The sequence below is a fragment of the Malurus melanocephalus genome, unplaced genomic scaffold (genome assembly GCF_030028575.1).
Source record: "Malurus melanocephalus ecotype Western Australia unplaced genomic scaffold, MMel_1.1 scaffold_630, whole genome shotgun sequence".
Lineage (NCBI taxonomy): Eukaryota > Metazoa > Chordata > Aves > Passeriformes > Maluridae > Malurus > Malurus melanocephalus.
The window spans coordinates 295,489-322,344 of NW_026623862.1; the positions used below are offsets into that span (position 1 = coordinate 295,489).

Consider the following 26,856-nt stretch of genomic DNA (forward strand, 5'->3'; position numbering starts at 1 on the left):
GTTGGTGCCGAGAGCGCCGCGCGGTAGCGGGACACGAGGAGCCGCCGATCAGCGCAGCATGGAGGCGGCGGCGGCGGGTGAGGGCAAGGCGGGCCACGGCCGGAACGGCCACGCCGAGGGCCCGGCGGCCGAGGAGCGGCGGGGCGGCGGGGGCCGGCTGCGGGGCTGCCGCGGGTTCCTGCGGCGCAACGCGCTGGTGCTGCTGACGGTGTCGGGGGTGGTGGCCGGCGTGGCGCTGGGGGCCGCGGTGCGCGGAGCGGCGCTGGGCCCGGCGCAGGTCGCCTACCTGGCCTTTCCCGGGGAGCTGCTGCTGCGGATGCTGCGCATGGTGATCCTGCCGCTCGTGGTCTGCAGCCTGGTGTCGGGCGCCGCCAGCCTGGACACCCGCTCGCTCGGCCGCCTGGGCGGCATCGCCATCGCCTATTTCCTGGGCACCACGCTGCTCGCATCGGGCCTCGCCGTAGCTCTCGGCTTCATCATCCGCCCCGGCGCCGGTGCCTCCGCGCTCAACGCCCCCGGGCTGGGGCTGCCGGGTGCGCTGCCCACCAGCAAGGAGACGGTGGACTCTTTCCTGGACCTCGTCAGGTGAGGCCGCCCCGCTCCCCCCCTTCCCCCGCCCTCCCGCCGCCGGTGGATGATGACAGACCCGGCAGTGTTGCACGCTGCAGCCGGGCCGGGGAGCCCCCCTTCTTCTCCTTCTCCTGCTTGTCAACCTCCTTCGTCTTATCCTCCTGCTTCTTCTCCTCATTCTTCTTTTTTTTCCTTTTCCTCATCCTCCTCCTTTATCTCCTTATCCTTCTTCTTACCATTCTCATCCTAATCCCAGCTTCTCCAGGCACATGGTTCTCTGGCCAAGTACCAACAGCCCGGTCAGGCGTAGGGCTGCATGGTGCTCTGCTTCTCCCCACTTTGTTTCGAATTTTTCTTGGGTGGCTGCAAGGATGAGTTGAGGCTTGCTCAGAGTTCTGGGTGCCTGGGCCCGTTTTTGGTTCTGCCTGGAGGGAGAGCAGCTCCTGGGTGCTGGCTGCAGGGCAGGCTTTGCCTGGCACCTTCCCCTGCCCTGCTACCTGTTGTTGCCTGTCTCCTGCAGGCAGGACAGGGCTGGGCAGCGCTCCCCATCCCTCACACGCACCTTTTTCTTTAATTCTCCAGCACATTACCTAGTCTGCTCACCCACATGTCTACCTGCCTCTTAGAGTGTCCTCCCGTAGATGTAGGCATGGAAGTGCAATCCTGTAATTCCATGGAGGACATGCCCTAAACATGGTCCGAGGTGAGGATGCTCYGTAGGTTCATGAGCTACCCATCTTGCCTCTACACCTTCCAAGACCAGTTTTGCATTCCCCAAATCTGTCTGGAAGCAAGGCTTCCACTTCTAGCCAGATCGTGATGTTTTTGTGTATCCTTACTCCTGCTCACAAAGTTGCAAACTTCACCTTTATTTTYTTTCTCAAATCCAATGTCCTCTTACGATCTCTCTGGCTTTTAAAATGAGATAGGAACACACAGACGAGGCAGGCATTCAGCTGGTGTTTCGAGAATTGGATTTCCAAGTGCATTTCCTTGTGCTTTGCACCCAGGCACAAACAAGAGTAAGGGAGATGACCTGTGTTGCAGTGAAGTGGCTTGAAAGTTGAGCTTAGTGGATATATTGGTAATTAGAAAGCTGAGTGGGGTTTTTAATTTTGATTGTTTGCTTTGCTTTATGAGTCCRGTTTTTCAGCCGAGATAGTTTTTTGTTCTGTCTGGATAAGTGGATGTGGCAATACAGATAAGAACACTTTCTAAAAAAAAAAAACAGCTCCAAATCCAGAACTGTATTTACAAATTCAGGTTAAGGTCCTTTTCTCCCCCTGAGACAAGTATGTTCCCTTTGGACAGAAAGTAAGTCTGGTTTGTTCCATTGGCAGCCTTGTACTGCGTGTCCTCAGCTCACCTCTCCCTCTCTTAAGAACCAACAATTAAGGACCTGACTTAAGGACCAGCATTCCTGACATTGTGTTAAGAAGGAATAGRATGGGAGTAGGTAGTTTGGCTGTGAAGGTGACATGTGGAATGGAAGGGTAGGTAGGTGAAGGAAAATTGCCAAAAAAAAGGAGTAGRTACWYGTGGRAGAGTTGGGAAGATGCTTGTGGTGRGTGCCYCAGTGCATCCTGGCATGGCTGCTGTTGCTGGTGTTCCATCCCTGTGTCACCTGGCAGCGTGGAGTAGGATGGAGCTGAGAAACAGGCCAGGGATGTTCCAGTGAGCTTTAGGTTGTGGGGAATATCTGAAGTTCAGAGCAGACAGCTGTGTGTTGGTCTGATCTGTAAATGCTGGTGGAGAGTTCATCTTCAGAGGGGTTATGGTGGTGGTGGGATGGTGTCCCTWATTCCCAAGTAGTGCTCATAATGGTGAGATTTGAGTAAAGCATGGTGGGTTGCAGAGGAATTTCCTTTGGGAGATGAGGGGACAGGAGTTTTCTCCCAATGCATGGATGGCGGGCTGTGAATACACCTTTTTTTTTGGAAATCCAGGGAAAGGGCTGTTGCAGCCACGTCCAGTTGTCATAGAAGTGACAGTGAAATCCAGTCCAGTAAAGTTGTGTTTGGATGCGGCCTTCACTAAAACTTTCAGACTTAGCACAAATCCCTGACAGACCCAGGGATGGAGAGAGTATGTGGTTTTCTGGAAATAAGATCTCTCTCTCTCTGCCATGTAATGTTATTGTTTAAAWTGTTATTGAAAACGTGGGTGTTTCCGTTTGAGCATTTAACTTGGTCTCTGCTGTGATGAAGTTACTAGAGTAACCTCATCTTCATATAACAAAACCTTGATTCTATAGGGCCTAGAGTGTTGAATCAGTTGCTTTTGGTGTGGGTGGGTCTTGCAGCATCCTGGTCTTTGTTTCTCCTTTTATCTTGTTTGGCCATGAAACTTTCTGATGCAAGATGCAAGAAAACCTCAAGTTCAGTTGTGCCACAAGACTGATGGYGTCCTTCAAGGTTTTGCTGCTGCTTGGTTTCAGAGGAAGAGTAAAAATGAGGTGCAGAAGGGTAAACTGAGTCCCCATACAGCACTGAAACCTATGTAAAACATGGCCCAAGGAAGAAACAGCACAGAAGAAATCACAGCTGTGTGTCACTATTTGCTTCTGCAGATCCCTTCTGCCTGTTAGGTAATGSCCAGAGACGTTGCTTTTCATGGTTGCAGTGATGTCTGGAAGCCAGCTTAATTCTTGGTTTTCCTTTTCCAAGTYTAAAGCTTCCCCACAAACAGGCGTCTAGGCATGTTCCATGACCTCTGGAAGAAAGATTAATTTTGGGCTTTGGTATCAAATAAATGATGACTCACTGATGAACCCAAAGACTGTCTCAAATTTTGTCCGTGGACCATAACCTCCAGGTCTGATTTGTCTGGCTGGAGGAAACCTCTTGGTTTCCCTTCTGGCAATTACTGGAGGCAAGCAAGCCTTGACTGTGCCTAGGCAGGGCTTAGACACGCTGTCCTCTGCCCCAGGACATGGGGTGGGGACAGCAGAGCTGCCCTAAGGTGCCTTTGTGTCCCCCAGCAGGGTTGCTGATGGCTCATCTCAGGTCTGTCATGTGGGCARCTCCCGGGGCTTCCTAAAGAGGAAAAGCAGTGATCACGGGAGAGGATCCAGCAAAAGCACACAGCTACTTCCACAAGGCTGATGGCTTTAAAAAATGCACCCAAAAAGTGGGRTGTTCTCTGAACTCCAGGCAGGATCTTGGAATTCCTAAACTGTGTCAGCAGATGAGTGGAATGAAGGGAAATTTAGAATTCCTGGGTTTTTCCCTTTCTCATTTATTTGGTGGAGAGGATAAAGCAGCGGAGAATCAAGAGCTTGTGAGCTTGATGAGGAAGGGGCTGTGATATGGTGGCTCTGGGGCTCAGCCCTCACCTGAGAAGGTGACACTGTAGAGAGCCAGCTTGGCTCTGATTGTTCCCAGCACATAACCAGGGAGAGGAGAGAGGTGGTGACAAGGATAGGACTCCAAGCACCTGCTAACCCATCCTGCCTGCAGCTTGTTGGAAAGCAGTTGAAACAGCAGGATGGAGTGTTTGGCAAGAATCTATTGATTTGTTAACACTTTTGATGGACAATTGTCATGACTGAATGTTTCAATAAGGTCACAGTTTTGTTCTAGCTCTGATTTATATTTGCTGATACAACAAAATTGAACAATTTCACGGGAACCTATTGATCCTGTCAAAATTTCTATCAGTGGGTGATGATGGCATTTCATTTCAGTGAGGTCAATGTTTTGCTGTCATTTTATACAAAAGACTTAAGCAGAAAATCTCACTCATCAAAAAAAGGACTATTTCAACAGAGTAGTTTACAATATTTTTTAATGGAAAAAAAAATATCTGAAACAGCCTTTCTTTGCCCAATTTTGGGATGAAAACATGTTTTGCAACTGTGGAATTGGCTTTGGGGAAGGGAATTCTGTTTTTAATCCAACCATAGCTGTAACAGTCTGGGAAGGGAAGGAGGTAATAGCATCATTCCTTTTTTTTTATAGGAAGGGTGTGCAGATGTCCACACGACTGCCCTAGGCAGCAAGGTCAGGGTTTCCCAGGTTGCCAGGCAAGTCTGCAAAAGCTGTTTAAATTTTATTGCTTCTCACTGCCCTCTCTGTCTCTCTGCCAGATGTTACCAGCCGAGTTGCCAAAGAGAGTACCCACAGCAAGCCTTTGGAGCCATAGGGAAGGCAGACATGAGCACAGGGAGAAGTATCAGTTGTGTTTTGCTGGCTGGGCTGCAGAGCAGATGGTCAGAGAGGGCCACTTGGGTAGTGACCCTCTCTTGGGCACCAGTTGCTCCAGTAGCACTTGTTCCTTATAGCCTTGGTCTTGCCAGTGAGTCACCCAAAACCRGCAACCACAAAGGCCATCTCTGAAATCTCAGTGTGGGAAGACAGTAAAACATGATGTTAGAAAAGGAGGAAGAGATGCTACTATTGAATTCATAAATAAAATAAAAAGTGGCCAGGGAATGGCTGTARTTACACCAAGAAACAGACTGACCACTAAGTTTGAAGCTGATGGCTAGTTCTTAAAATAAAAGTAACTGTCCCCATTTTCTTGTGTCACTGAGTCTGGAATCTCTTGTACTACAGGGATTGCTGGCTGAGTTTTGTAGGAAGAACTCAGTATTTTCATTCATGTGTTCGTGCTGTCTGGTTGGGTTTCTTTTAGTAAACCTCTGAACATTTCTGCTCCTTTCATTTGTTCCTTTTATTTKTTGTGTTTTACTATTGGCTTCCTTCAGTTAATGTTTTATTTTCCAAGCATCAGAGATACAAAATGGATCATTAAGGCAAAAAACTATCAAATATCTACTATAAGAAAATGCGTTTTCAAGTTTTTCAGTGTTAAAACAAATGTACACACTCACAAATATGAGTATGTCCAGGGCATGTGTTGTGCATCCRCATATCAAAAAGCAGATGAGGAAAACTGCTGTGTGATATTGAATGAAAATCTTGGGACGGAAGGAAAAATGAAGGTACTGGAAGAATTCAAACTGGGCTCTGGCATTTACCAACAGATGACAGTAAACTTGCTGTAAGTGGACTTATACTGTTGAAAACACTTCATTGGAAAAAAACCTGAGAACTGGAGATAACCAACACATGGTGTTTTTTTCTATACTTCCTCACAAAAGTATGTTTTTCAACAGCAAGGTTTCTGGCCTCAGAAGTGGAACCTTTTTGTAAGAAGCAATGCAAGAGGAATGCATAGTATTTTATTTTAGTATTTCATTCCATTTGCCTGGATTTCCCTTCACGCTTTTGCTGCCAGAGCAAAGTTGTTTGCAGAGCTCTAGCAAACGAGTCATTTAGAAACAGTTGTTAATAATAATCCCTTACACATACAATGGAGGAGTTCCTGTGTAATCCTCATGCTGCTGGTGGAAAGATACAGGCGTGTAAAGAAGAGAGCAATTTGACCATAATATCAAAATGGAGAAGGAGGAGAGCCACAGCCCCCTTTTTTTCTCCAGGTTCCCTTAGTTGTAGCTCCAGATTCCCTTAGTTGTGTGGGATTCCCAACAGTGGATGTTGTAGCTAAATTAAGATTTCTATTGCAGCAGAAATACAGTGGGATCTTCCTGGGTCCATTTTTGACCAGCAGAAACAGCTTTTCATGGGAAGAAAGGTGCATTTATCCAGCTGTGCAYAGGGAGATGTTGTGATGAGCACAGTATTCAAGGAAATACACACTGAAACACCCGTCCTTGGTGCCTCTGCTTTCTTGTTCCTGTTTTAAGAGGATCTGAAAGGGGTGCTTTCTCACCCTCTGTGTTGTGTAGGTATGTGGAGGTTTTCTGGCTCAGCCCAGCTGGTGCTTCAGCCCTGGGACACATCTGTCCCCCTCAGCAGCTGTTCAGTGGATTTCTGATACGGGGCACAAGTCTGAGCAACTTGCAGCAGGCAGAGAGGGTTTCCTGCCTGGTGCTTGGTGAGGGGAGCRAAGTTTCTCTGTGCCACCTGCTTCACTTTTATGGCACAAAGGATGTGGGGTCTATGGTTTGTGTCCCCCTGCTGTGGTATGTCACTGGCCTGTCTCGTTCGTGCCACGTGCAACAAGTTTTGTCACCCTGCAGTATGGGACCAAGACTGTCTGATCCCACACTGCTGTGCTGGGCTCCTTATCACCCAGACCCAGGGTCTGGCCAGCATCCTGTTCTTGTGATAACCCACATCTGCTTCAAAAAGGCAACTCTTGTTTTCTGGCACTGGGCTTGGGGATGGGGCCRTCAGAAACAGTCAACAATCCAGCCAAACAACCGGGGTGATTTCTCTAAACTCCACATTTGCTACAGGCTTTCAAAGCAAAAAAAAAACTTTTAAACATTTGGTCCTTACAGAAAAGCCAACTGGCAGATACCCAGATTTCATTTGCATGCCCAATTACCCAGCTCATCAGCTTTCCTATTTGTTGGTTCACCSTCACAGGAGGGATGTCCACGCTTCCCCATGCAGCTCCTCTGCTCACAGGGACACAGCTTCATCTCAGTTTCTGTGGTAGGTGAACTTCACCTCACCAGGCATGAGAAGCAAACCTTGCAGGCACAAGTCCATGGCCCAGGCCAGTTTTTGACTCTCCCACAGCAAGCAGCATCTTGCCCCATTTTTTAGSCASTGCTGTGGTGTTCTTGCACAAATCYATCCARAGGTAAGGACTTGYGGTCTGACCCAYCTGTAATTAAAGCTGAATTTAATTCACATKCTGACTGATCCTAGGTGAGCAATGAGTGTAGTCTGTGCAGACCTCGTGCCTCTAAGATAAGCCATTTATTCGTTGTAGCTTTTATGACCCAATACATTTTGTTCTTAAACKTACAGATTTGAAACCAAAAGGAGCAAATTGTTATGTGATTTTTTATGTTTTGCATTTAGGTGTGTTTRGAAGTTGGACTGAACAGAACATAAAACTTCTTCTGACCTGCTTGATTAAGATCCAAATTTTTTACTTGGTGATTGTCAGAAATGCTCTTTATCCTCAGAGTCAAGTCCTGCAATTGGTGCTGGAGGAATTAAGAAAAATGACTACTTTTAGCTCTTAAGTAGTTATATTCACACTATTCACACTTGAAGTAAGAACCTGCCCTTTGCCTTGCTGTAACAGGGTTGCTGGCATCACTTAACTATGTGCTTTAAGTATATGCTTGGAGATAAGTTAATGTTTAGTTACTGAGGCCCATGCCTGACATACTGTGCAAATTATGGAGGGTTTGGTTTCCTGGCCGCATTTAAACATCGSAGAACCATGCTGTTTAGGCTTTAGGATTGCTTCCTTTGGTTTTGTTTTCATCAGGATGGAAAACATGATTTAAAGAAAAAAAGAAGAATTGATTTCTGGTTGGTTTTCAGTCTTTTTTCATCTCTGTTTCTTCAAAGTCCAGTCCTTTTTTCAACAAAAGTAATCATCCTGCTATGAAAAGCTGAAAAGAAATATCCTTATTTTCCCAACAGCATGGGCCCAATTGTATATGTGATATTTTACTCCTGATAAAAGCAAGTTTGCTTTTACTTTACTTAAGGTTTTATCCACCAGAGAGTTCCAGCTGTGCAAGAACTGATGCATGTTAGCAGTTCCATTGATCTTATTCGACCAATTCTTAAGTGTCTTTGCAGAGTTAGAGCTTGCTCTTTTACTTGCAGGCAGACAGTTGTATTGTCAACTTTTGAGCAGAAAAAGTTGCTGTTTCTTTCATGCTTGGTGGAATGCAGCCTCCAGAAGTCAAATTATTCTYACAGCAATCCTCCTAATATGCTTGTAGTTCAACAGAGAAAGAGAGGCTGAGGTATTTCACAGCARCCACGTGTTTGATGAAATTCCATGCCCTTTACAGTTGCTGTCAAGGCTGTGGGAAAACTCCCTGTGTGGCAGGAGAATGGAGCCATGCAACCAAAATCCTTATCTTGGCCATGTTTTAATCTCCTTGCTTTCAAAGATTTGACTTTGCTGCTCCATTTCTTGCTCTGGTTTGGATTTGCACATTCTGTGTCGTTCTTGGAATGACCACAGCTGAAATCCTGGTTTAGTGTTAGCCAGGGCAACTATGGCAAAAATGGGGGGAGGTTAGCAGGGCACAGCCTGGAGGGAGCTGCAGCTTCCTCAGAGCAGCACAAGAAGCACAGCTACCTAAATGTTTTTACCACAATTAACTGGCTCTGGGTAAGGTTTTCTGTTTCCTTACCATAAAGTTTCTTGTCCCTCCGTGATGCCTTTTATTATTTACTAGCAGTGTTTTCAGCTCATACCATAACTTTCCTGCCCTCACCAACTGGGGTCCTGTCATGACCCCAGAGATCAGTTTTTATTCCTATTTTCCTTTCTGACACAGAAAACCAGAAGTTGTCATTTGCCTGCATTCTGTATGCAGATRCACACTGGGTGCTCAGAAAGAGTGTACATCACTTTACATGCTGTCCTCTCTGCCCTAACCTGATGCTAGATTGACATTTCTGTGTGAAGGCACTGCTGAATTCAGGTGTTCCATAGGAGTTGCCTGTACTTTCCATCTGTGTTGTCTAAGCCCTTGCAGAGAAGTTTGGYCCATGGTATTATTCTGCTCTACCCCACTGATCAGGGAAGCTGGCCTCGCTGTGTTAAAGGGTTAAGCCATTCTCGTAAGTGGATTTCACTGATTGGATTGTCCTTCATGCTGATGCTGTGAGCGATGTGTAATCACATGAGCAATGTTGAAAATCTGCCTGACACCAGRGGCCATAAGCTGGTGCTGCAGCTGGTGTGGCTGAGCCAGTTTCTGTAGCCACTGGGCAGTGGGTGTAACCAGCGTTGTGTCTGATTGCCTCYAATGGCCCTGCCCAAAAGGTGAGGTGTGGCAGGCAACATCTGTCATCTCTTTCATGTGAGCCAAGGAAGAGGACATTCACACAGGATGTGCTCTGGACACATAGCAASCTTCATGCTGCCAGAGTATCTTCTGTACTAAACACCTCACCAGCCAATGTGTTTGTCTTTGCAGAAGGAATTCTGTTTCTGAGAGTAAGCTACATTGGTGCATTCATTTGAGAAGTTCCCCGTGACRTATTTCCTTTTCTTGTTTGTCTTTTACAGAAACCTGTTTCCTGCAAACCTTGTTGCTGCAGCTTTCCGAACGGTAAGATCTGTGTGGACTTTGGACATGAGCTGCGGTGCACGGGCTCTTTTATTGGAAGAGGAATAGAAAGATGGTGTAGAAAATACCAGAAGTTAATTTACCTGCAGAAGGTGGGGTTTTTAAAAGCACGTGRTATGGTCGGACACACAACTTTCATGGCAAGTGATTTGAAAAATACTCCTCAAACTAAAGCATATTCAAAGCCYATCTGTTGTACCTTCACCAAAAATATTCTTTAAACTTTGGGTGCTCTGCTGGGCAGCTGTGGCAGTCCTGCTTTGTGTAACTGCTTACCATTTTGCAGGAGCTAGCTAGGAATCCCTTGGCTACAAAGTTTAGAGCTCTTAGGAGCATAGTTAGGGCTCAGAAGAGACAAGGCTGAAGACTTTTAGGCTCCTATGTGTGTAAGCATTACCAGTTGCCAGATTCTTTTATTCAGTATTTTCCATTGTCTCCTTTGCTGGGTTACTGGCTCAGCCTGGCTTCTCTTCTCTCTCTCTGTTGAGACTCAGTGTGGTGGGATKGTAACTGGCACCAGAACATAGCGTGGCTTAAACTGGTGGACAGGASCTGTAGGGCTCCAAAAAGATTTTGATTTAGTTCTCATTGCTAGTTTTAGACATCAGGATAGAGAGTGTTGAGAATACTGTTATGKGGCAGAGTGATTCTTTTTGATACASGAGCAGAATAACAGCTTCTGCCTTCATGGTGTTCTGTGGGTTTGCTTTTGTATCAAAACCAAGGACACTGTCTTAAAAACAAGTTCTGTTTTGTGTGACTGTATAATACAGTACAAGTCAATATTCCATGAGTAAAACCAGAAACAGTACAAAAATAACACTATGAAAAGGATATTCTGTGATGCCTCGGGTGTCAGGGTTCTGTGTGTTCAGGGATGAAATAAAGCAGTCGTCTTTTCCTCTGTGCTACTGTTGTCACAGAGAATTGACAAGGACACAAGCTTTTCCTACCCTCATTTTATAATTAAAGAAAGCAAGCCCAAAGAAGTGCCCTGCTTTTTTGAGGTGTCTAGTTTATTTATCAAAGTAAACTGTTGCCCTAGATTTTAGATATTTTGCTGACARTTTTAATGCCTGCCTCACSATTTTTGTTTGGTTGTGTTTTTTKTTCTTACCTGCAGTATGCGACAGACTATAAGATGGTGCTCAGAAACACTACCTCTGGAAATGCCACATTGGAAAAGGTAAGGTCACCTCTTAGGTTTTTAAGCAAATTGTTGTCAGTAATATTTGACCACTTCATAGCCTTTAATCTTTTCCAACAGTCTTGGGAAACAAGTACTTTTCTTTGCCTGGAACTGAGACACACACAAGCCAGATGATTTATCCACAGCCACAACAGAAAGCTGTGATGGAGAGGACAGATGAGCTCAGCTGATCTCACCCTTGACACTTTGTTTTTTTAGGCTGTGCTTTCCTAGACCTGGTCTCACTTGATCTAAATTTTAGTCAGTCTGCCTATTATTTCCAAATATTTTTCTGTASACTTGGAATTAAATAGCAGTCAGGCTGGCTGAGTATGTCCCTTAAACCTTACTCTTCATTAAGTGTTTGGAGCAAATTATTTTTTTCCCACTACCCAAGGCTCTTTCAAAAAAAAAAAAAACAACTTTATTGGGTTGAGAATTTTTTCTTGTTGCTGAAATTTTGTTTGAAGCAGTAACAAGTGTTCTGAGGGAGTAAAAATTATAGAACATCACAAATAGGCTGCTGTTGCAATGTCGAAAGGGGAACTGATTTGTGGGTGTTGGCAAAGAGAGTGTAGTATCTTCCATACAGCTGTTAGGAGTTGCAGAGACACCCTGTGTCCCATTGAGTGTCATTTCTCCTGCAGACAAGGCTATCAAACATGTTTATTATTGGCCAGAGCTAATATGTTGCAGGCCCGGCAATAATTACTGATGTCTTACAGGYAGCATGCTGTGAAACAGACCCAGGCTCCCAGCCTGCAAGGTGTCACCTTGCTCCAAATAAAGTGTCTCATGTGCTGGCATAAGATTTTGGGGAGGCTGCTCTGAGAAATTACTTTCAAGGTGATTTTCTCTTCTTCAGGCTCATTCTGGCTKTCTGAGCTCAGTATCAGATGGTGGGTTACTACGTGTGTAATRTGATTTGAATTCCCCTAGGGCAAGAGACTTGTAATGTTTGCATTTGTCATGGAAGGGCTCAGCTGGGGTTTGCCCACCAGTTTGTGAAACCATCAAGGAAAAARCAGTTTATGTTTACCCAGAGGGACTCTGGAGCCTATCCCCAAGCACAGGAAGTATTGGCTTCATTACCTTCTGCTCCCCATGCGTGGTGTGTGAGCCTGTGATGCAGAACAGAGTGTTTGTAACCTCTGCTTCCTGCCCTGGGCTGAACTTTCACCCTGGASATGGGGTGACAGGTGACTGGGATGATGCATGACATGAGCAGGGGCAAAGCWGTGCCTTGCCTGAGAGCCTGGCATCCCAGGGTGAGCAGTGCCACTGGGGAAGGAGGCAGTGCACTGTGCCTGGCTCTGCCCGTGCCTGTTGGATCACATTAGCCCAGATCCTCGCTCACCCCGTGTGACACCGATGCAGTCAGTGACTGCAGAATCCCAAAAGAGCACTTTCTCTTTGTGCCCTCATGTCCTGGGGCAGTGCCTGCCCTTGCAGCCTCGTGCTGCCACGTTCAGAATGAAAGGCTATAGCGACGTGCGCTTAGATTCGTATGTTTGTTGCAGAGTAATTCAACATTTAASCATGGTTAAATGAAAGGGGAGTGARTCTTCTAWTTATCTACAGTGTCAGGTTTGATTTGGGCTCTGTAGCAGCCAAGCATGGATTAAGGCTAACCATGTCCATTGGACAGCATGTTGGCTGTCATGTTTTAATGCTTGTTCAACACCATCACTTTTCCTTAAGAGATAAGAATGCATCTTTTGGCCCTTTAAAATGCAAGATTGTGTTTTCGTTTCTCCTCTCTCTTTTTCCTGCTTATCAGTCTTCTGCTTGATGTAACATCAGAAAAAATATTCTGAATATGCCACTGGTGTCTGTTTTTGCCAACAGTTATGATGATGTAAAGGTTATTTCCGCTATTACTTTTCCAAAACCTTTCTTAAGTTGTTGGAGCAAAACCAGACCTGAGCTTCTTTRATTCCAAAAGACGCCCTACTGTCTCTAGGGAAGAGCAGACCAAATAAAAAGGGAGCATCATCTCAGTTTTGTTAGCTCAGTTTCAGTACTGGTCTGACCAAAATATTTATGGACAGATGAGGATTAAGTTTGGAAAGAATAGGATGATTTTTGGATATCATAGTGACAGAAGTTTGGTTCSAGGGGCACAAGATCATATTCCTGTCTACTTTTTTCTTTAATCAGCAGAATATTTGAGTGAAGAAGAGGAATGTTTCCCTTCAACTTCCCATATGAATAGTGTAGAGCAAAATTTTCCATTGATTATATTCCCCCCAACACACTGGTTAATAGGCCTGTCTTCTTTAGCTGATGAAAGGAATAGTGGGGCATGTAGATATTTGCTCAGCCATGCCCTTTTTTGTTGTTTCTCATGCTCACCTCATGTTTACCCACCTTTTATGGCCACATCCTCTCTGTTGCTTTGGCAGCAAGACTTCCTGGGGCATGGACTATCTAACTTTACCATCTGCAGCACAGGGAGGCTATTGGGGGACTCAGTTCCTCTTCTGACAGGAGTAAAAATACACAAACCAGTGGTTACTCTTCTTTCTCACAGCACATGGCTGCGTTTTCTTTTCAGCCACCTACTACTGGGACAGTTCCATGACAGCAGTTGTTTCCTTGATAAGCATTTYGTTTCAAGGGCTAAAAAACAATGGGATCTTCAGAGAGATTCAAGGACCAGAAGAACTCCACGAATCTTCCTAAAAGAATGCGTAAATTCAGGCAAACAATAACATGTCCCATAGTTTGTCCAGGAACAAAGTTCTCATTAAAGCTGTTTTTGTTTGGTGTCCACAATGCTGCTTGGTTTGGCAGCCCCTTTGGGGTGATGCACTCTTCTGTTAGAGTACAAAAAGGCTGTTCAGAATCTGCCAGTTTTAGAGGCTGGGATTGTGAGGATCTTCCRCTGAAGATTTAGTGCTGGATTCATTCCATATTGTGTCGCAACGAGGTGGAATTCCCTGAATGCTGCAGATCGTCTCCTTGATTTGCRGGAAGAAATATCTTTCAAAAGTTACTACTCCCTGCAAGTGATGCATCATTTGCAGTGGTGGAAGGCAATGGTGAATGCTGTGTGTTGTGAAAGAAGTTGGTTAGAGAGAGAGAGAAGGGGAGAGCAAGACCTGAAAATGGGAACAGGATGACAGTGAACAGAGGGAGACAGCTCATRAGTTTTTGGCAGCAGCACACACGGTCATCCTCTGGTCACCAAGAGGTCAGGGGGTCCCCAGATCACAAAATCTGGGCTTGAAGGGCTTGGTGAGTGTGAGCACTTGGAGCAGCAGCAGCAGTTACCACGGTGCTGGGAGCAAGGTGGAGAGAGACCTCTCCAAGGGTGAGAGAAGACCATGTACTGTCATTCTCTCCCAGCAACATCCAGGTCAGAATACCAGGATCTTTCAGCTTTGAAAGACTGCATTTCTGTTCCACAGCAAAGTTTTTTTTCAGATTTTTTTTTCAGAATAGGAACCAAAACAAGAGTATTCAATGATTTTAGGACTTTTTTTTTGGTAGGAAAATTTGGGGCCTACTRTGTGTGCCAGCTGAACTTTTCATATTAACCCTGTATCAAATGAACTCAGTATAAAATGACATATTATAAAATAACATCCCATGTACAGACAGTTTGTTTTATAAATAGGAGAGTGTAATTTTTTTGTCTTAACTTTTCTAACCACAGAAGAATTTAGAGCTCTCAGTCACAAAAACCAGAATATAGCCAAAACTGTCCAGACAGAAGATTATTGCTGCATGTAACAGCATATTTCTTCGGACATCTCTGGAGAAACACAGTGTCACATATCTAATATCTGTCCGTGTTCCCAGTTCTTTCAATCAGAAATCAAATAAATAGTGGCAGCTTAGCCCTGAACAAGCAACTACCATAAAAAAGTTCCAGATTCCATATCTAATTATTTTTTTACCTAGCAAATAAAAAAGCCAGCACTTCTGCTAAGAGCAGTTTACCCTTCCTGCTTTTGTGTATAATTTATATTTTATCCCTTTCCCTGCAGGACTTTGTTTCCACCTGCCATTGAGAGACAGTCCAGTTCAGCAGTATACTTCCAGCAAAAACATCATCTTAAGCAGGCAGGTTTTATCAGATTTAGCAGATCAGTATCCTGAGTTCTTTAGTCAATATTAATTTCAAGCTTTTAGGTCAAAATGTATTTTTCTTTCCTAGTGTTGTGATAGTGTCTGCCTAAATCCGCCAAAAGACCAAAACTTGTACACAAACCTCATCTATTATAGAAGTTCTTCCAAATAAAACAATTGGGCATGTTGAGTTTGTACTGCCAAGTTGGGGAGAAAAAAAAAAAAAACAGTTTGTCAAAACAATTATATTTTTATGTAGCCACAAGAGCCCTCATTCAGTTCKTATGATACTACATTGCCAAACTGGCTCCAGCTCTTTGAGAAGCAAACCATGAAGGACTAGCAGAGCAAACCTGTGGGTAGACTAGTTTTTGTCAATAGGTGGATCCTGTTTTTATCCTCTTACTTTTGCCATGCAGTGACATGGTTTCTGAGAAGGGGATCAGGTATCTCTTCTCTGTCTCMGACAGCTGACGTGGACAGATGAAGGAGCAGGATGCCACACTTTGCTGCCTTTCTCCACTCCTTCTGGTTCATAATGTTGGTTATTTCATTGGTATAATTATTGCATTAAAGTCCTGAGTAAACTGGGGAGTTTTCCTGTTCAGGTCACTGAGAACACAAGKATCATATTGAAGGGCACAAGGGGAGGTAGTAGCAGGCCCTTTCCTTCTCCAGTGAATCCACACCAGCTAGGGAGGTTTGTGTCTGAACTGCATCCAGATCTGTTTGATTCTTTTCAACTAAACAGGTTATTCCTTTCCAAAATATGTTCTGCTTGTTGATTTCAGATCAATCAGGCAGCAAAAAAATGAGGTTACTGAACCTTTTGTTAGGTTTTGTGTTGATCTCACATCTAACAAGCCTTCTTTTTTCATCTCTGCAGATCCCTGTCGGTACTGAGATCGAAGGGATGAACATCCTGGGGCTGGTRCTGTTTGCTCTGGTTTTAGGAGTGGCACTGAAAAAGCTTGGCCAGGAGGGGGAAGATCTGATTCGCTTCTTTAACTCGTTCAATGARGCAACAATGGTCTTGGTTACCTGGATTATGTGGTGAGTGTGTGACTGCAGATGCATCTGCACTACGGTGYTGTCCTCAGGTCAGCAAACTCACATTTTATCTCTGTCCAGCTTTTTCCTGTGAGATCCCTCATCACAGCAAAAGTGAATGTTGTGATGTCACACCATGGGGTCTTTTCTCCTTGCTTGTGCCCTGTAATGAGACAATCACTCAYAGCTTGAGGTATCAGTCTGGAAAATTTCAAAGGGTTGCCTATAAATCCTCTCCAGGACTCCTTTTTGATTAATTAACGGAAAGAAGACTTTCAATATTTCCTAAGGCTGATTGTTTGTTTTCCTTCTACCTATTAATGAGCAAATAYATTATTTCACTTACTTCCCTGGAATCTAGTCACCTGGGGGTGACTGTTGCTCTGATGAATCCCACAAAGCTTCGGCACCCAAAAAAATCTGTGTGTTAGGAACTGGAGTGCACTGAACTTTCTCACTAGGCAAGAAACCAGCTCTGGAGGAGGCAGGCACTTCTAGGAAGTGGTTCAGGCCAACTAAGCTGGGATAGGAGCAGCCTCCTGGCTGGGTTTTCCATCAGGTGGGATGAACCTGGTCTCAGAGCAGTGTCATGGCTGTCCCTGTGCAGCTGTATGGATCTAGGCTGTTCCTGTGAAACCGACAGTGCTGCTACCTCACATAGAAAATTAAAAATATTCATAAGGATAGCTACAAATTAACAGCGGGACATTTTTCACTCCCTTTCCAAAGCTGGTGAAAAAGCTGTAAATGTACTTTACCAGAGGTATTTTTTTCTTTCCTCATTCTGCATTTTTCATTCTTTCTGTTTTCTTCTCCCTAAGTAGAAGGGTTTTAACAAAACACCTGATTTTACACAGSCAGATCTCTGTGTTAGTTGCTATCATAAGGGATTGAAAAATTCRGTCTCCAAGCAGCTTAAGCTTTTTGCTCTTGAGTGTAATTCCTTGGACACTGAATACTGATAAGAGGCAGTTCTTGCATTCAGCTTATTGCAGTGTTAGCACTTCAAGCCAATCAGTTGGTATGTAATCCTTTATTTTGTGGATTATGGGGACCACTGCTGACCCTGAACAGTGTAGCCCTTACTTGTTCTCTTTCCTTCCTTAGGGCTCTTGTGTAGTCTTGGTATTTATTCAAAATCTGTCAAGCTGCCTGTGCTTCCCAAGGGATGCTTTGGAATGGTGAATACTACCAGGAACAAAGGCAGCTTGAGCTCGTATCTGGTCCCGTTCAACAGCCACTCGTGTTTAGCAGCACTTTGGTCTCAACTTTCAGTTCTTTCCTCTCCAGCCTCCTCTTCAAGGGGAGGAATTCAGTGTCCATGTTTGCAGAGCTTGTGCAGGACTAGGACTCAGATGGATCTGGCCAATCAGGGTCTGCAGAAACACAGTTTATTTAAAGGCAGAATTGCAGAGGCCAAGTGGGGAATGGCCCCCTGAAGATTTGGCCAAGGGTGCTCACATGGATCTGGGACACAGGGAGTGCTCTCTGCACAGAACAGAGGAGCTGCAGAACCACTGAGGGAGAGGCAGGCCACAAAGAAGTGAGTGGTCTGAGCAGCCTTAAGTCTTGTCCACCTTTACAAACCTTCTGAAGTTTGTCCTGACTCCACAAATCAGCTTCCCTGAAGATGTGCATTGGATTCTTAATTCCTGAGATGTACAGGCAAATCTTTCATAGTCACATGTGTTCCCAGGGCAGGATTTTTGAGAGCTGGGTGATCTTTTAGTGTTGCTTAATCTAAGAAGCAGAAAGGGATGGAGTGTGGGCAGCATCAGCAGAGGTGCTCAGRCACAAACATCCCAGTGGAGCTTAAGAAAGAACTGGCCCTGGGCCTGCAGTGATTCACACAGTTTGTTTAGAGCTGCTGTGCTGTTGGTGCAGTTCAATCTTTTCAGGGCTGATCCCAGCTGCCCTAGAGGGACCAGAGGTGTGGCTGTGCCTGCAGGTGGCCCTTCCCCTGGARCAGCTCCAGGTGCTCTTGACAAAGGAAACTCCAAACAAATGCTGACGTGGCATGTTTCTAGATAGGAGGCAGGGATATGTGTGTGTGTGCCTGGCTGTTGGCTTGGGGGAAGCTCTGGAAGCCTGATCATTTAACTTTTGAGTCCATTTTAGGCAAATAGCAGAGTTAATTGCTATCTTTGGCACATGCATCAGCAGCCTTTAGCTGAGCTCTCTGGTATGTGCAGAGATTTTTCTTAACCTCCACTTTTTTGGCACCCAKTATGTCTGTGATTATAATGACCTGACTCTGTGCTCATGCTGGGAGTTTCTGCAYGTGTAAGACACAACTCTTTCACGCCTTTCTCTACTCCAGTGATGCAATACTGCTCATTTTTGCTCTTTCCCTCCCTCTTTCCCTAAAATTCCACATTGGTGTCTTGTCCTGCTGGCTTCTGGCAGCATTTCTGCTTCCTGCTTCCCTTCCCTTTGGCACTCTCCTAGCTGTGTCTCTGAGGGCATAAGTGAACAGACATTTTAAAATTTGATTGCTTACCATCCAGCAAACAAGAGTGTTAGAAAAGATTTCCAAAATTTGTCTAACCTAGTGAATAAGGAACCCCCCTTCAGTGGGAGCMACAGATTCTTTAACAGAATGTTATCTCCAGGATGGAAAACGTCATGTTTTCCAAGACTTTGTACTTAATGACAGCTGCCAATATTTCATTTCCACAGGTATGTACCTATTGGCATTATGTTCCTTGTTGGGAGCAAGATTGTGGAAATGGAAGATATTGTCCTTCTGGTGACCAGTCTGGGAAAATACATCTTCGCCTCCATCCTGGGCCACGTCATCCATGGAGGAATCATTCTGCCACTTATTTATTTTGCAGCCACWCGGCAAAATCCGTATCGTTTTCTCTTAGGACTTATCACACCATTTGCCACTGCCTTTGCCACTTGCTCCAGGTGGGTTTCTGTGCTGCTGGGTTAAACCTGGTTAAGTTTGTCTAACTGGCTACATCCAGTTTTAGTTTTAGGTGTGAATATTGTTCCTGAGATTGCAAAAAGAGAGTATAGAGAGTCTCACTGCTGTCAGCAGCCTGCCACACAGCACATGCTGATAATTAGCTGTTGGAAACAATTCCTCAAAATATTGGGACCATAGTATGATGCTRAGTTAGAAATACCTTGGGGGAAAAAAAAAAGTAAGTGTCTTAAAATGATCCTGCCAGCTGTCCTTTCAGTTTTAAGTAAAATAAGGATTAGGAATGAGGGACTTTGTCCCCATAAGTTTACTTTTTAAGTTTAGAAGRACCTGGAGCAAATTTAGACTAATTTTTTAGGAGCAAAGCAGACTTGCTTGCCTAGTGTAAAGGTATTTAGCTTTATTGATTTCAAAGATCTGGCCTGATCAGCTTTTATTTGTCGTAACCAAACTATTGAGCATGTCATTTACACTTTCCCAAGGACAAACACCCAATCAAATAACTTACTCGTCACACCTGAACAAATAACATTTCTATAAAAAAAATCATTAAGTCTATATAAAGTCATTTTGGTCATCTCCAAAAGTAGATGCATGTCTGTCAAAGCAGCTGAAATACTATTCATGAACTCTCTCATTCTGCATAGTAGTAGGGAGGGTTTATGAATAAAACCATGTGATTTRTAATGCAAGAAATAAATCCAAGAGTGAGGTTTTATTTTCAAGTATTTTTCTGTTCATTTGAGAAAGTACTAATACAGCATTTACAGAGATTGTTGTTGGTTCTGCTGTGTTTATATTATCATAGAATCATAGAATGGTTTGTGTTGGAAGGAACTTTAAAGATCATCTAATTCCAGCCCCCCCTGCTATATTTGCATCTGTTAATGTATTTTTCTAGTTTGAGACGATCATTCCACAGCCTTGTAATGCTGCATACTGTGTTAAGTCATGGGTTCTTGCCTCTGTGAGGTTTAAGTCCTTATCAGCTATGTCTGGACGAAAGCAGATTATTAAATACCAAGGCTCAACGAGGAGGGTCCCTCATTGCCATCTGACAGAGAGKGACTATAAAATGGCACCATTGTCTTGGCAGTCCTGTCTACAGCACATCAGAACATTAAAGCCATGAGGCAGTGCTGGGGCATTCAGAGCACTCCAATGCTCTGTGTTTGATTTCTCCCTGTTCTGTTTCCAGCTCAGCCACGCTCCCATCCATGATCAAGTGTATTGAGGAGAACAACAAAGTGGACAAGAGGATCAGCAGGTTTATCCTTCCCATTGGGGCCACTGTAAACATGGATGGAGCTGCCATTTTCCAGTGCATGGCAGCTGTGTTTATTGCTCAGCTGAACAATGTTGACCTAAACCCTGGGCAGATCTTCACCATTCTGTAAGTTGCTTGCAACCACATCCTTCCTGCCCTGAGACACATTCAAGCTGTGGTCTCTCCATTAATAACTAGCAGTTTGCATTCCACATCTCTGATCTAAAGCTTGCAAACTGCTATGTAACATAATTATAGGGTGATTAAAGGATGGAGTCCTTAAACCTTTACAGGATTTGCCAGAGTCTCGATTTAATAAAAGGTAGAATCTGGGAGGGGTAATTGAATTCTGAAACAGACTTTGAGCTGTTKAAAGCTGTTTCTCACATGAAATTCCTCTCCTTCCTTAAGTATCCTCCATCCTTCAGTCACCATTAAGCTGGGTAATTGAGGCATGCTGCTCTGCCCAAAAAGCAGCCCCTGATTTCCCGTCTGGATATCTTAGAGAATTCTTCTGCCAGCTCCTTGGTTCCTTATGCATCTGTTTCATACTAAGGACTCWGTTCCTGCTTYCCTCTGACTTTCCTATCATCACCTTGCTGGCTTTCCTGATCAGAYGTGTTGTCRTTCCCATCCTAGCTGCTTTGCTCCATTRTCCCCTCCACCACCTCAATCCCACCTCCTTCTCTAAGACTCTCCCCTCTATGCCTGGAATATCGTGTGACATCCCATATCCTATGAAGTGTCATGACCTTCATTAACCTCCTCAAAATCCCTTAAGTGAGGGTCCTACAAGAAGTTCTGGCTCCTCATTGTGCCCAGCAACCACAGCTGCATCCACCAGATGCCTCCTAGGGCTGGTTGCTGGCATTTTTTTACCCTCTCTGGCCAGGTTTTATTTCCTTCCTTATTATGTTTCTCAGTATGTTGTTGATCTATTTAAGGCAGGGATGGGGCTTTTTTCTCTTTTTTTTGAGGGTAGCCAAGTGAAGTTTTAGGTAGCACACAATAAGGCATGTTGAGCACATGGCACTGCAGGTTTCCAGCTCTGTGTTGGAATGCAAGAAACAGAGAAGGTGCATGGCAGAGTTTGCCTTTATACGTGTGGGGTCAGGAGGTGTATGTACTCAGCAGACTGGAGCTGGGAATGTTCATAAGGCAGCAGGATACAGTTATGTTGGTTATTTTTTGTCCTGAAAAGGCAGTCCTGGTGTTGAACCCAGAGCCATCACCGTGGTAACTGCTGCAGATCCCTGCTGAGCCCCTGCCCTCTGTAGCCTTTCCTTTGCATCAGCAGGCAGGAAAGGGTTTGCCTGGGAAGCAAAGGCTCCAARTGTCCCATGCTGGAGCATTTGTTTACAATTCCCATGATAGGGAAGCACGTGACAGAGTGCACAGAGGAGAGCTGGGAGCTCCTCTAACCAGGCACGGATGTTGATTTGCAGCGTGACGGCCACCGCCTCCAGCGTGGGAGCAGCCGGGGTCCCTGCAGGAGGAGTCCTCACCATTGCCATCATCCTGGAGGCCATCGGGCTGCCCACCAACGACCTGTCCCTCATCCTGGCTGTGGACTGGATTGTGTGAGTACTGCAGGCTTCACACAGCTGCTGTTGCAAGGCACAGAAACGTGGAATTGTAGAATTGCTAAGGTTGGAAAAGACCATTCAGATTGTCCAGTCYGTAGCACCATCACGGTGCTCACCATTAAGCTGTGTCAAGGGGACTTCACCACTTCCCTAGGCAGTCTGTTCAAATGCTTYACARCCCTTGATGTGAAAAAGATTTTTGTAATATYCAATCTAAACCTCCCCAGTGCAGCTTGAGGCCATTTCCTCCCACTCCTGTCACGTGGGAGAAGAGAGTGACATCCACCTCACTACAGCATTCTTGTAGCATGATCAGCTGGAAACGTGGTCAAAGTACAGAATAAAACCCAGTAGAAAATAAGACCCTGCAAGATGTCTGCCTAYAGGACAGCTAGCTCATGACAGGGAATGGAAAAGGTGGTGCCTTCCCAGTTAAAGCAGTTAGTATGCTAAAATTCCTCTTCAGCTTTTTTTTATTCAGCCTTTATTAACATATGTTTTTACTTGGCTTCAATTTGCTTCAGAAGGGCTGTTAAAAGTCTGTTCAGAAGGTGTTGATATTGCTGGAAATTAGTTGGACACTAGAAGGACAGGGGAGGACAAAGGAAATTGAAATTTTCTAGTCATGGAAAGCTTCCTTGGTCACATGTGGGAAGCAGTTTCTATCAGGTCTTGTCAGCTATTGTTTGAATTCTTTTTATAGTTTCAAGACTGGTCAAAGCACCAACTCAAGTGTCACAGAGAGGTGCTGTCCCTTGGCAGGGCAGGGACACAGAGGATTTGTGGCACTTGTCACTGCTGTGTGCAGTGTCATGGCTGGAACACACTGCTGGGAGTCACAAATTTAGTAGACAGTATTACCACCTTTCCTTTCCATCTTCTGGGAAAGAAGTAAGAGGTCAGTATGGGTCAAGTGATCTCAATGCCACTGARGTAATTTGTTTCCAGTTGGTGGGTYATTGGRCAGTTCCTGGTTTAGACTGCACATAATYCCTCAGCATTGCTTTTTGGAAACCTCTGTGTATGGATTCTGCATTCCCACATCAGATGTGGAAATTAGGGTGCCTGAAGACACCCCCGAATTTCAGAGACTAGAGAATGTGGCAGCTGTGTTACTTTCCCACACAACACATGTCTGTGGAGCAAAATCATATTCCTACAGCTTGCTTAGGGTCATCAAACTCTTCCTTATTGTAATTTTTTGGGGATCAGCCACCTCCAAAGGACAGGAGACAGAGACAAAGCAGTGGCTAGCCCTTTTTATCCTGTTTCTCTAAGGAAGTAAGTAGGAGCTGTGCATTCCACACCTGTACTTGCAAATGCTTGGAGGCAAGAGTGAAAAACTTGTCCTTCCTTTCACTTCTGGGCTGCCCTTGGCCTGTGTGGTGCTCAGTGCCTTTATTTCAAAATATGCAGCATCCCTCTGTGGTCATCACTGTTCTAGTCAAGGAGCTCAGCCTTGTGGTAACAAAAGGGAGAAGGAGGGAGAAAGTAGTCCCATGTCTTGTTTTAATGCCAACTGTTTTATTACCAGAGAGGWCCACAATTAAAAGTTGAGCCTCTGTTAAAATTAGGGTGCAGAATGACTAGCAAATCTCAGAAAGCAAGTGAAAACATTGTTCTTCTTTAYGACCCATAAACCTCCTCCATTACACCCTGGCACATAATTTCGTGTTGTAGGACCAAAAATCAGGGCAGATGTTACAGGCAACAAATGCAGAAAACTCAAGCCATTCTGTCTGCTTTTGGAAGGATCCTTTAAGTAGGTGCTTGGATTAAGGTGTGAGTCCCTGTAGTTAAAAAAGAGAGCTGGGTGCTCTGAGTCACTTTCTGGATAAGCCCAAAATAAGTTCCTGCTGTGAACTTGCATTTGAAAAATGCTGGTCTGGGGAAAGGGAAGAAGAAGGAGGTGGGCTGTGAAAAGGGGGATGCCTGAGAAAGAGCAGTACCATTGCTGCAACCCACAGAGATACCAGAACCAACTGGTAGTAGCAGTTTGACTGACCTTAAACCTGCTCTGGGGCACATTTTTTGTTCTGAAATAGTGATGATCTCCCTTGTCTAGCTCCAGTGATGTTAGTGGTTCAGCAGGGGTGAACCAGCTCCCCTTATTGTGTTGTAACTCTCTTMAACTAAAAGCCTGCTGCTTTGGTTTTTGTTTCTGATCTTCACCAGGGACCGAACCACCACGGTTGTGAATGTGGAAGGGGATGCCCTGGGAGCAGGCATCCTCAATTACCTGAATGAAAAAGATAAAGATAAAGGCAAAGAGCAGGAGCTAAAAGAAGTCACCGTAGAAGCAGTTGCCAACAACAAGTCTGAAGCRGAAACGTCACCTTTGGTAACCCACAAAAACCCAGTCTCCAACACAAGCAGCACAGCAGACCCTGAATCCAAGGAATCAGTATTGTGAACTCGAGGCCACACGTCAAGACCAGTCCTAGAGGTGGCCCAGGGACTTGTCAACGCACCCAGACGTTTGCAGCACGGCCCGGGGCTGGATGGCTCTTGGAAGTGCTCAGTTCCAGTCTGTTTTGAAATATGCTGGCCTGGGGAAGGGGAGGGAGGTGGGGTGGGCAGAAGAAGGGGTGTTGAGAAGGAACACTCGCTTTATAATAGTATTTTGATAGTTTATATGTGTACATGTATGCGTGTTGCACRTGCACACGTGTGTACATGTATGTGAGAGCTGCCATTGAGGCTTCTGGTGTAACAARGCTTCCGTTAGTGAAGGCTCAGATGGGTTGGAGGTAGGGTGGTAGACAAACCCAGTATGTGCTTATTGTAGGGAAAAATTAGTAAGCTTATTTTTGCTGCTGTATGAATGGAGAAGCAGTCTAGAAACTCCAGAGTGGGTGAAAATGTTGCTTTAATTTATTTTCTAGCCTGGAAACACTTACTGACCATTACAGCCATKATATGAAGCAACATTTTTCTCCCACTCCCCTTCCTCTCATGTTCTCCGATCCATTAAAAATATCAAGTATGTCCTTAAAACTAGCTGTTTTCTATTTTTARATTTTTTCTTTGTTTCATACCTAAATTAATAGCTTATAGGGACCTTTTCATTCTCCCACTGCATTGCAGCTCATAGCAGCTTTCCTGCCYTTTGGTAACTCCCAAACTGAGGGACCAAACATAGGAGATCTTCATGCAGATCAAGGATTGGTTTCCTCCTTTCCTCTAACCGAGCTGTTAAGGAAAAAATCCAGAGGAAACACAAATTTTGTTAAAGCAATCCCTTTGGGGCTGAAAAAAAAAATGTAGAGTGTGTTCCAGCATTAGTATGCCTGTGACAACATCCATAAATCCACAAGTCAGTTCCCTTCATGAAAACACACATGATCCTCTGCTAGCACACCACGTCCTGCTCATATTTATTTAATGGGTCAGTCCAAACAACTTCAGTCATACTCTTCTTCCAGAAAAATTGAACAGAGAAGGAAAAATTCTGCACGCACATCATGTGGAAACTGATGACAGGCAAGTCTGAGTCTTGGCTTGAAAGGGTGAGTTTATAACCCCARGTAGCTCAGTGATCTCTGTGTGGGAGTTTGCTACCTGTTCCTGCTAGCAGTTTGGTCCTGACATAAATATTCTTCTAGCAGCAATTTACTTGTAATTCTGGGTGGTGCTGGGCCAGGGTAATGCTTTAATGGCAGATGGTAACCTTTGCTTGAGGCTTATCCAAATGTTTCTGGATTCTTACTCCTCCACATGCTTCTGGATTCTTACTCCTTCTTTTTACCTTTACAGTGTCCTTCCTAAAGTTGTGTCCCAAACCTGAACAAAACCTGGCAAACTCACTGCAGAGATCTTTGTTTGTCTTGGCTCTTYGGATGCTAATAGCTAAAAAATTATGACGGTACACATGCCAAGATTTGCCTGGACTTGTGATGCTTTCCCTTCAACAAGAGATTGCATATGGCCAATCTCCACGGTGTTAATTCAGCAATATGTATTTACACTTAGCTTTGATATAAAATAATGCTAAGTCTCCCTTTTTCTTTCTCCTCTCTTGCTTCAGAGCAACCTGTCTTGGAAAGATAYCAGCACTAGCAAGAGGCAACTCCAATTCCRTAGCTGCAGCTGCCTTCCTTTGCAAATCATCTYCCCCAGTAAAGGGACCCAAGGAATTTTGCAGAAAGATGCTCAGAGTGAGATGTGTCCCCCCMTGAGGGAGAGCACAGCAAGTGCATCACCACTGGCTGGTTAATCCTGAGCACTGGAGCCGTGCAGACAATCCAAGTAGGAAAGGATTAGTCAGCCCACTGGGAAACTGCAGGTGGAGCTTCTTTTTTAGCCAGTTTATTTATAACCATGTCYACAAAATTTGGTCATTCCTTGGCTCGTCTTCGAAATGGAAGGAGACAAACACAWTTCTGTAGRGACATCTTTTGCCCAGCARATCAACTTTKYATTTCTTCTCATTAGAATCATTCCRACTCCTTTCAACTCAGGAAACCAAAAACACACTTTTAAGTCTAAGTAGCTCTTCAAAAAATCTGAATGCACCAGAACCCCAAGTACTTGGATTTTAATGTAGTATTTGGATGTCTCAAGGAAGCTGAAAATCCTGACTTTTCCCTGTGGGCTGGGTTCTGTAGTTGCATTTTATCCCCCATCAGTTGTTTAGCTCCTTTGCTTTTGTGAGACCCTCTGGAATACTGTGTACAGTTCTGGTGTCCCAACATAAGGACATGGAACTGTTGAAGTGAGTCCAGAGGAGGGCCACAAAGCTGATAAGAGGACTGGAGCATGTTCCTACAAAGACAGGCAGAGTAAGCTGGGGTTGTTCAGCCCAGACAAGGATGCATAGCAACCTTCCAGTATCTGAAGGGGCTCAAAGGGAAGCCAGAGAGGGACTGTCTTTCAGGAGCTGTWGTGGTAGGACAAGGATCAATGTAGAAAACAAACTGAAAGAGATGAATTTTGGTGAGATACTGGAATGGGTTGCCCAGGGAGGTTGTGGATGCCCCAACCCTGACAGTGTTAAAAGCCAGGTTTGATAAGGTGTAGTGGGAGGTGTCCCTGCACATGTCAGGGGGGTTGGGACTGGATGATCTTTAAGGTCCTTTCCAACCCCTTAACTTT

At 44.8% G+C, this 26,856-nt stretch overlaps 1 protein-coding gene across 1 annotated transcript; it reads left to right on the forward strand.

Moving 5' to 3' along the window:
- SLC1A4 (solute carrier family 1 member 4) lies at positions 1-26,173 on the forward strand. The gene is made up of 8 exons (XM_057383412.1): positions 1-585; positions 9,601-9,643; positions 10,785-10,847; positions 15,814-15,980; positions 18,657-18,890; positions 20,108-20,302; positions 21,622-21,756; positions 23,938-26,173. Exons 1-8 carry the CDS (start codon positions 59-61, stop codon positions 24,173-24,175), a joined length of 1,602 nt encoding a protein of 533 aa, XP_057239395.1. The 5' UTR covers positions 1-58; the 3' UTR covers positions 24,176-26,173.
- Positions 26,174-26,856: the final 683 nt, after the last annotated feature.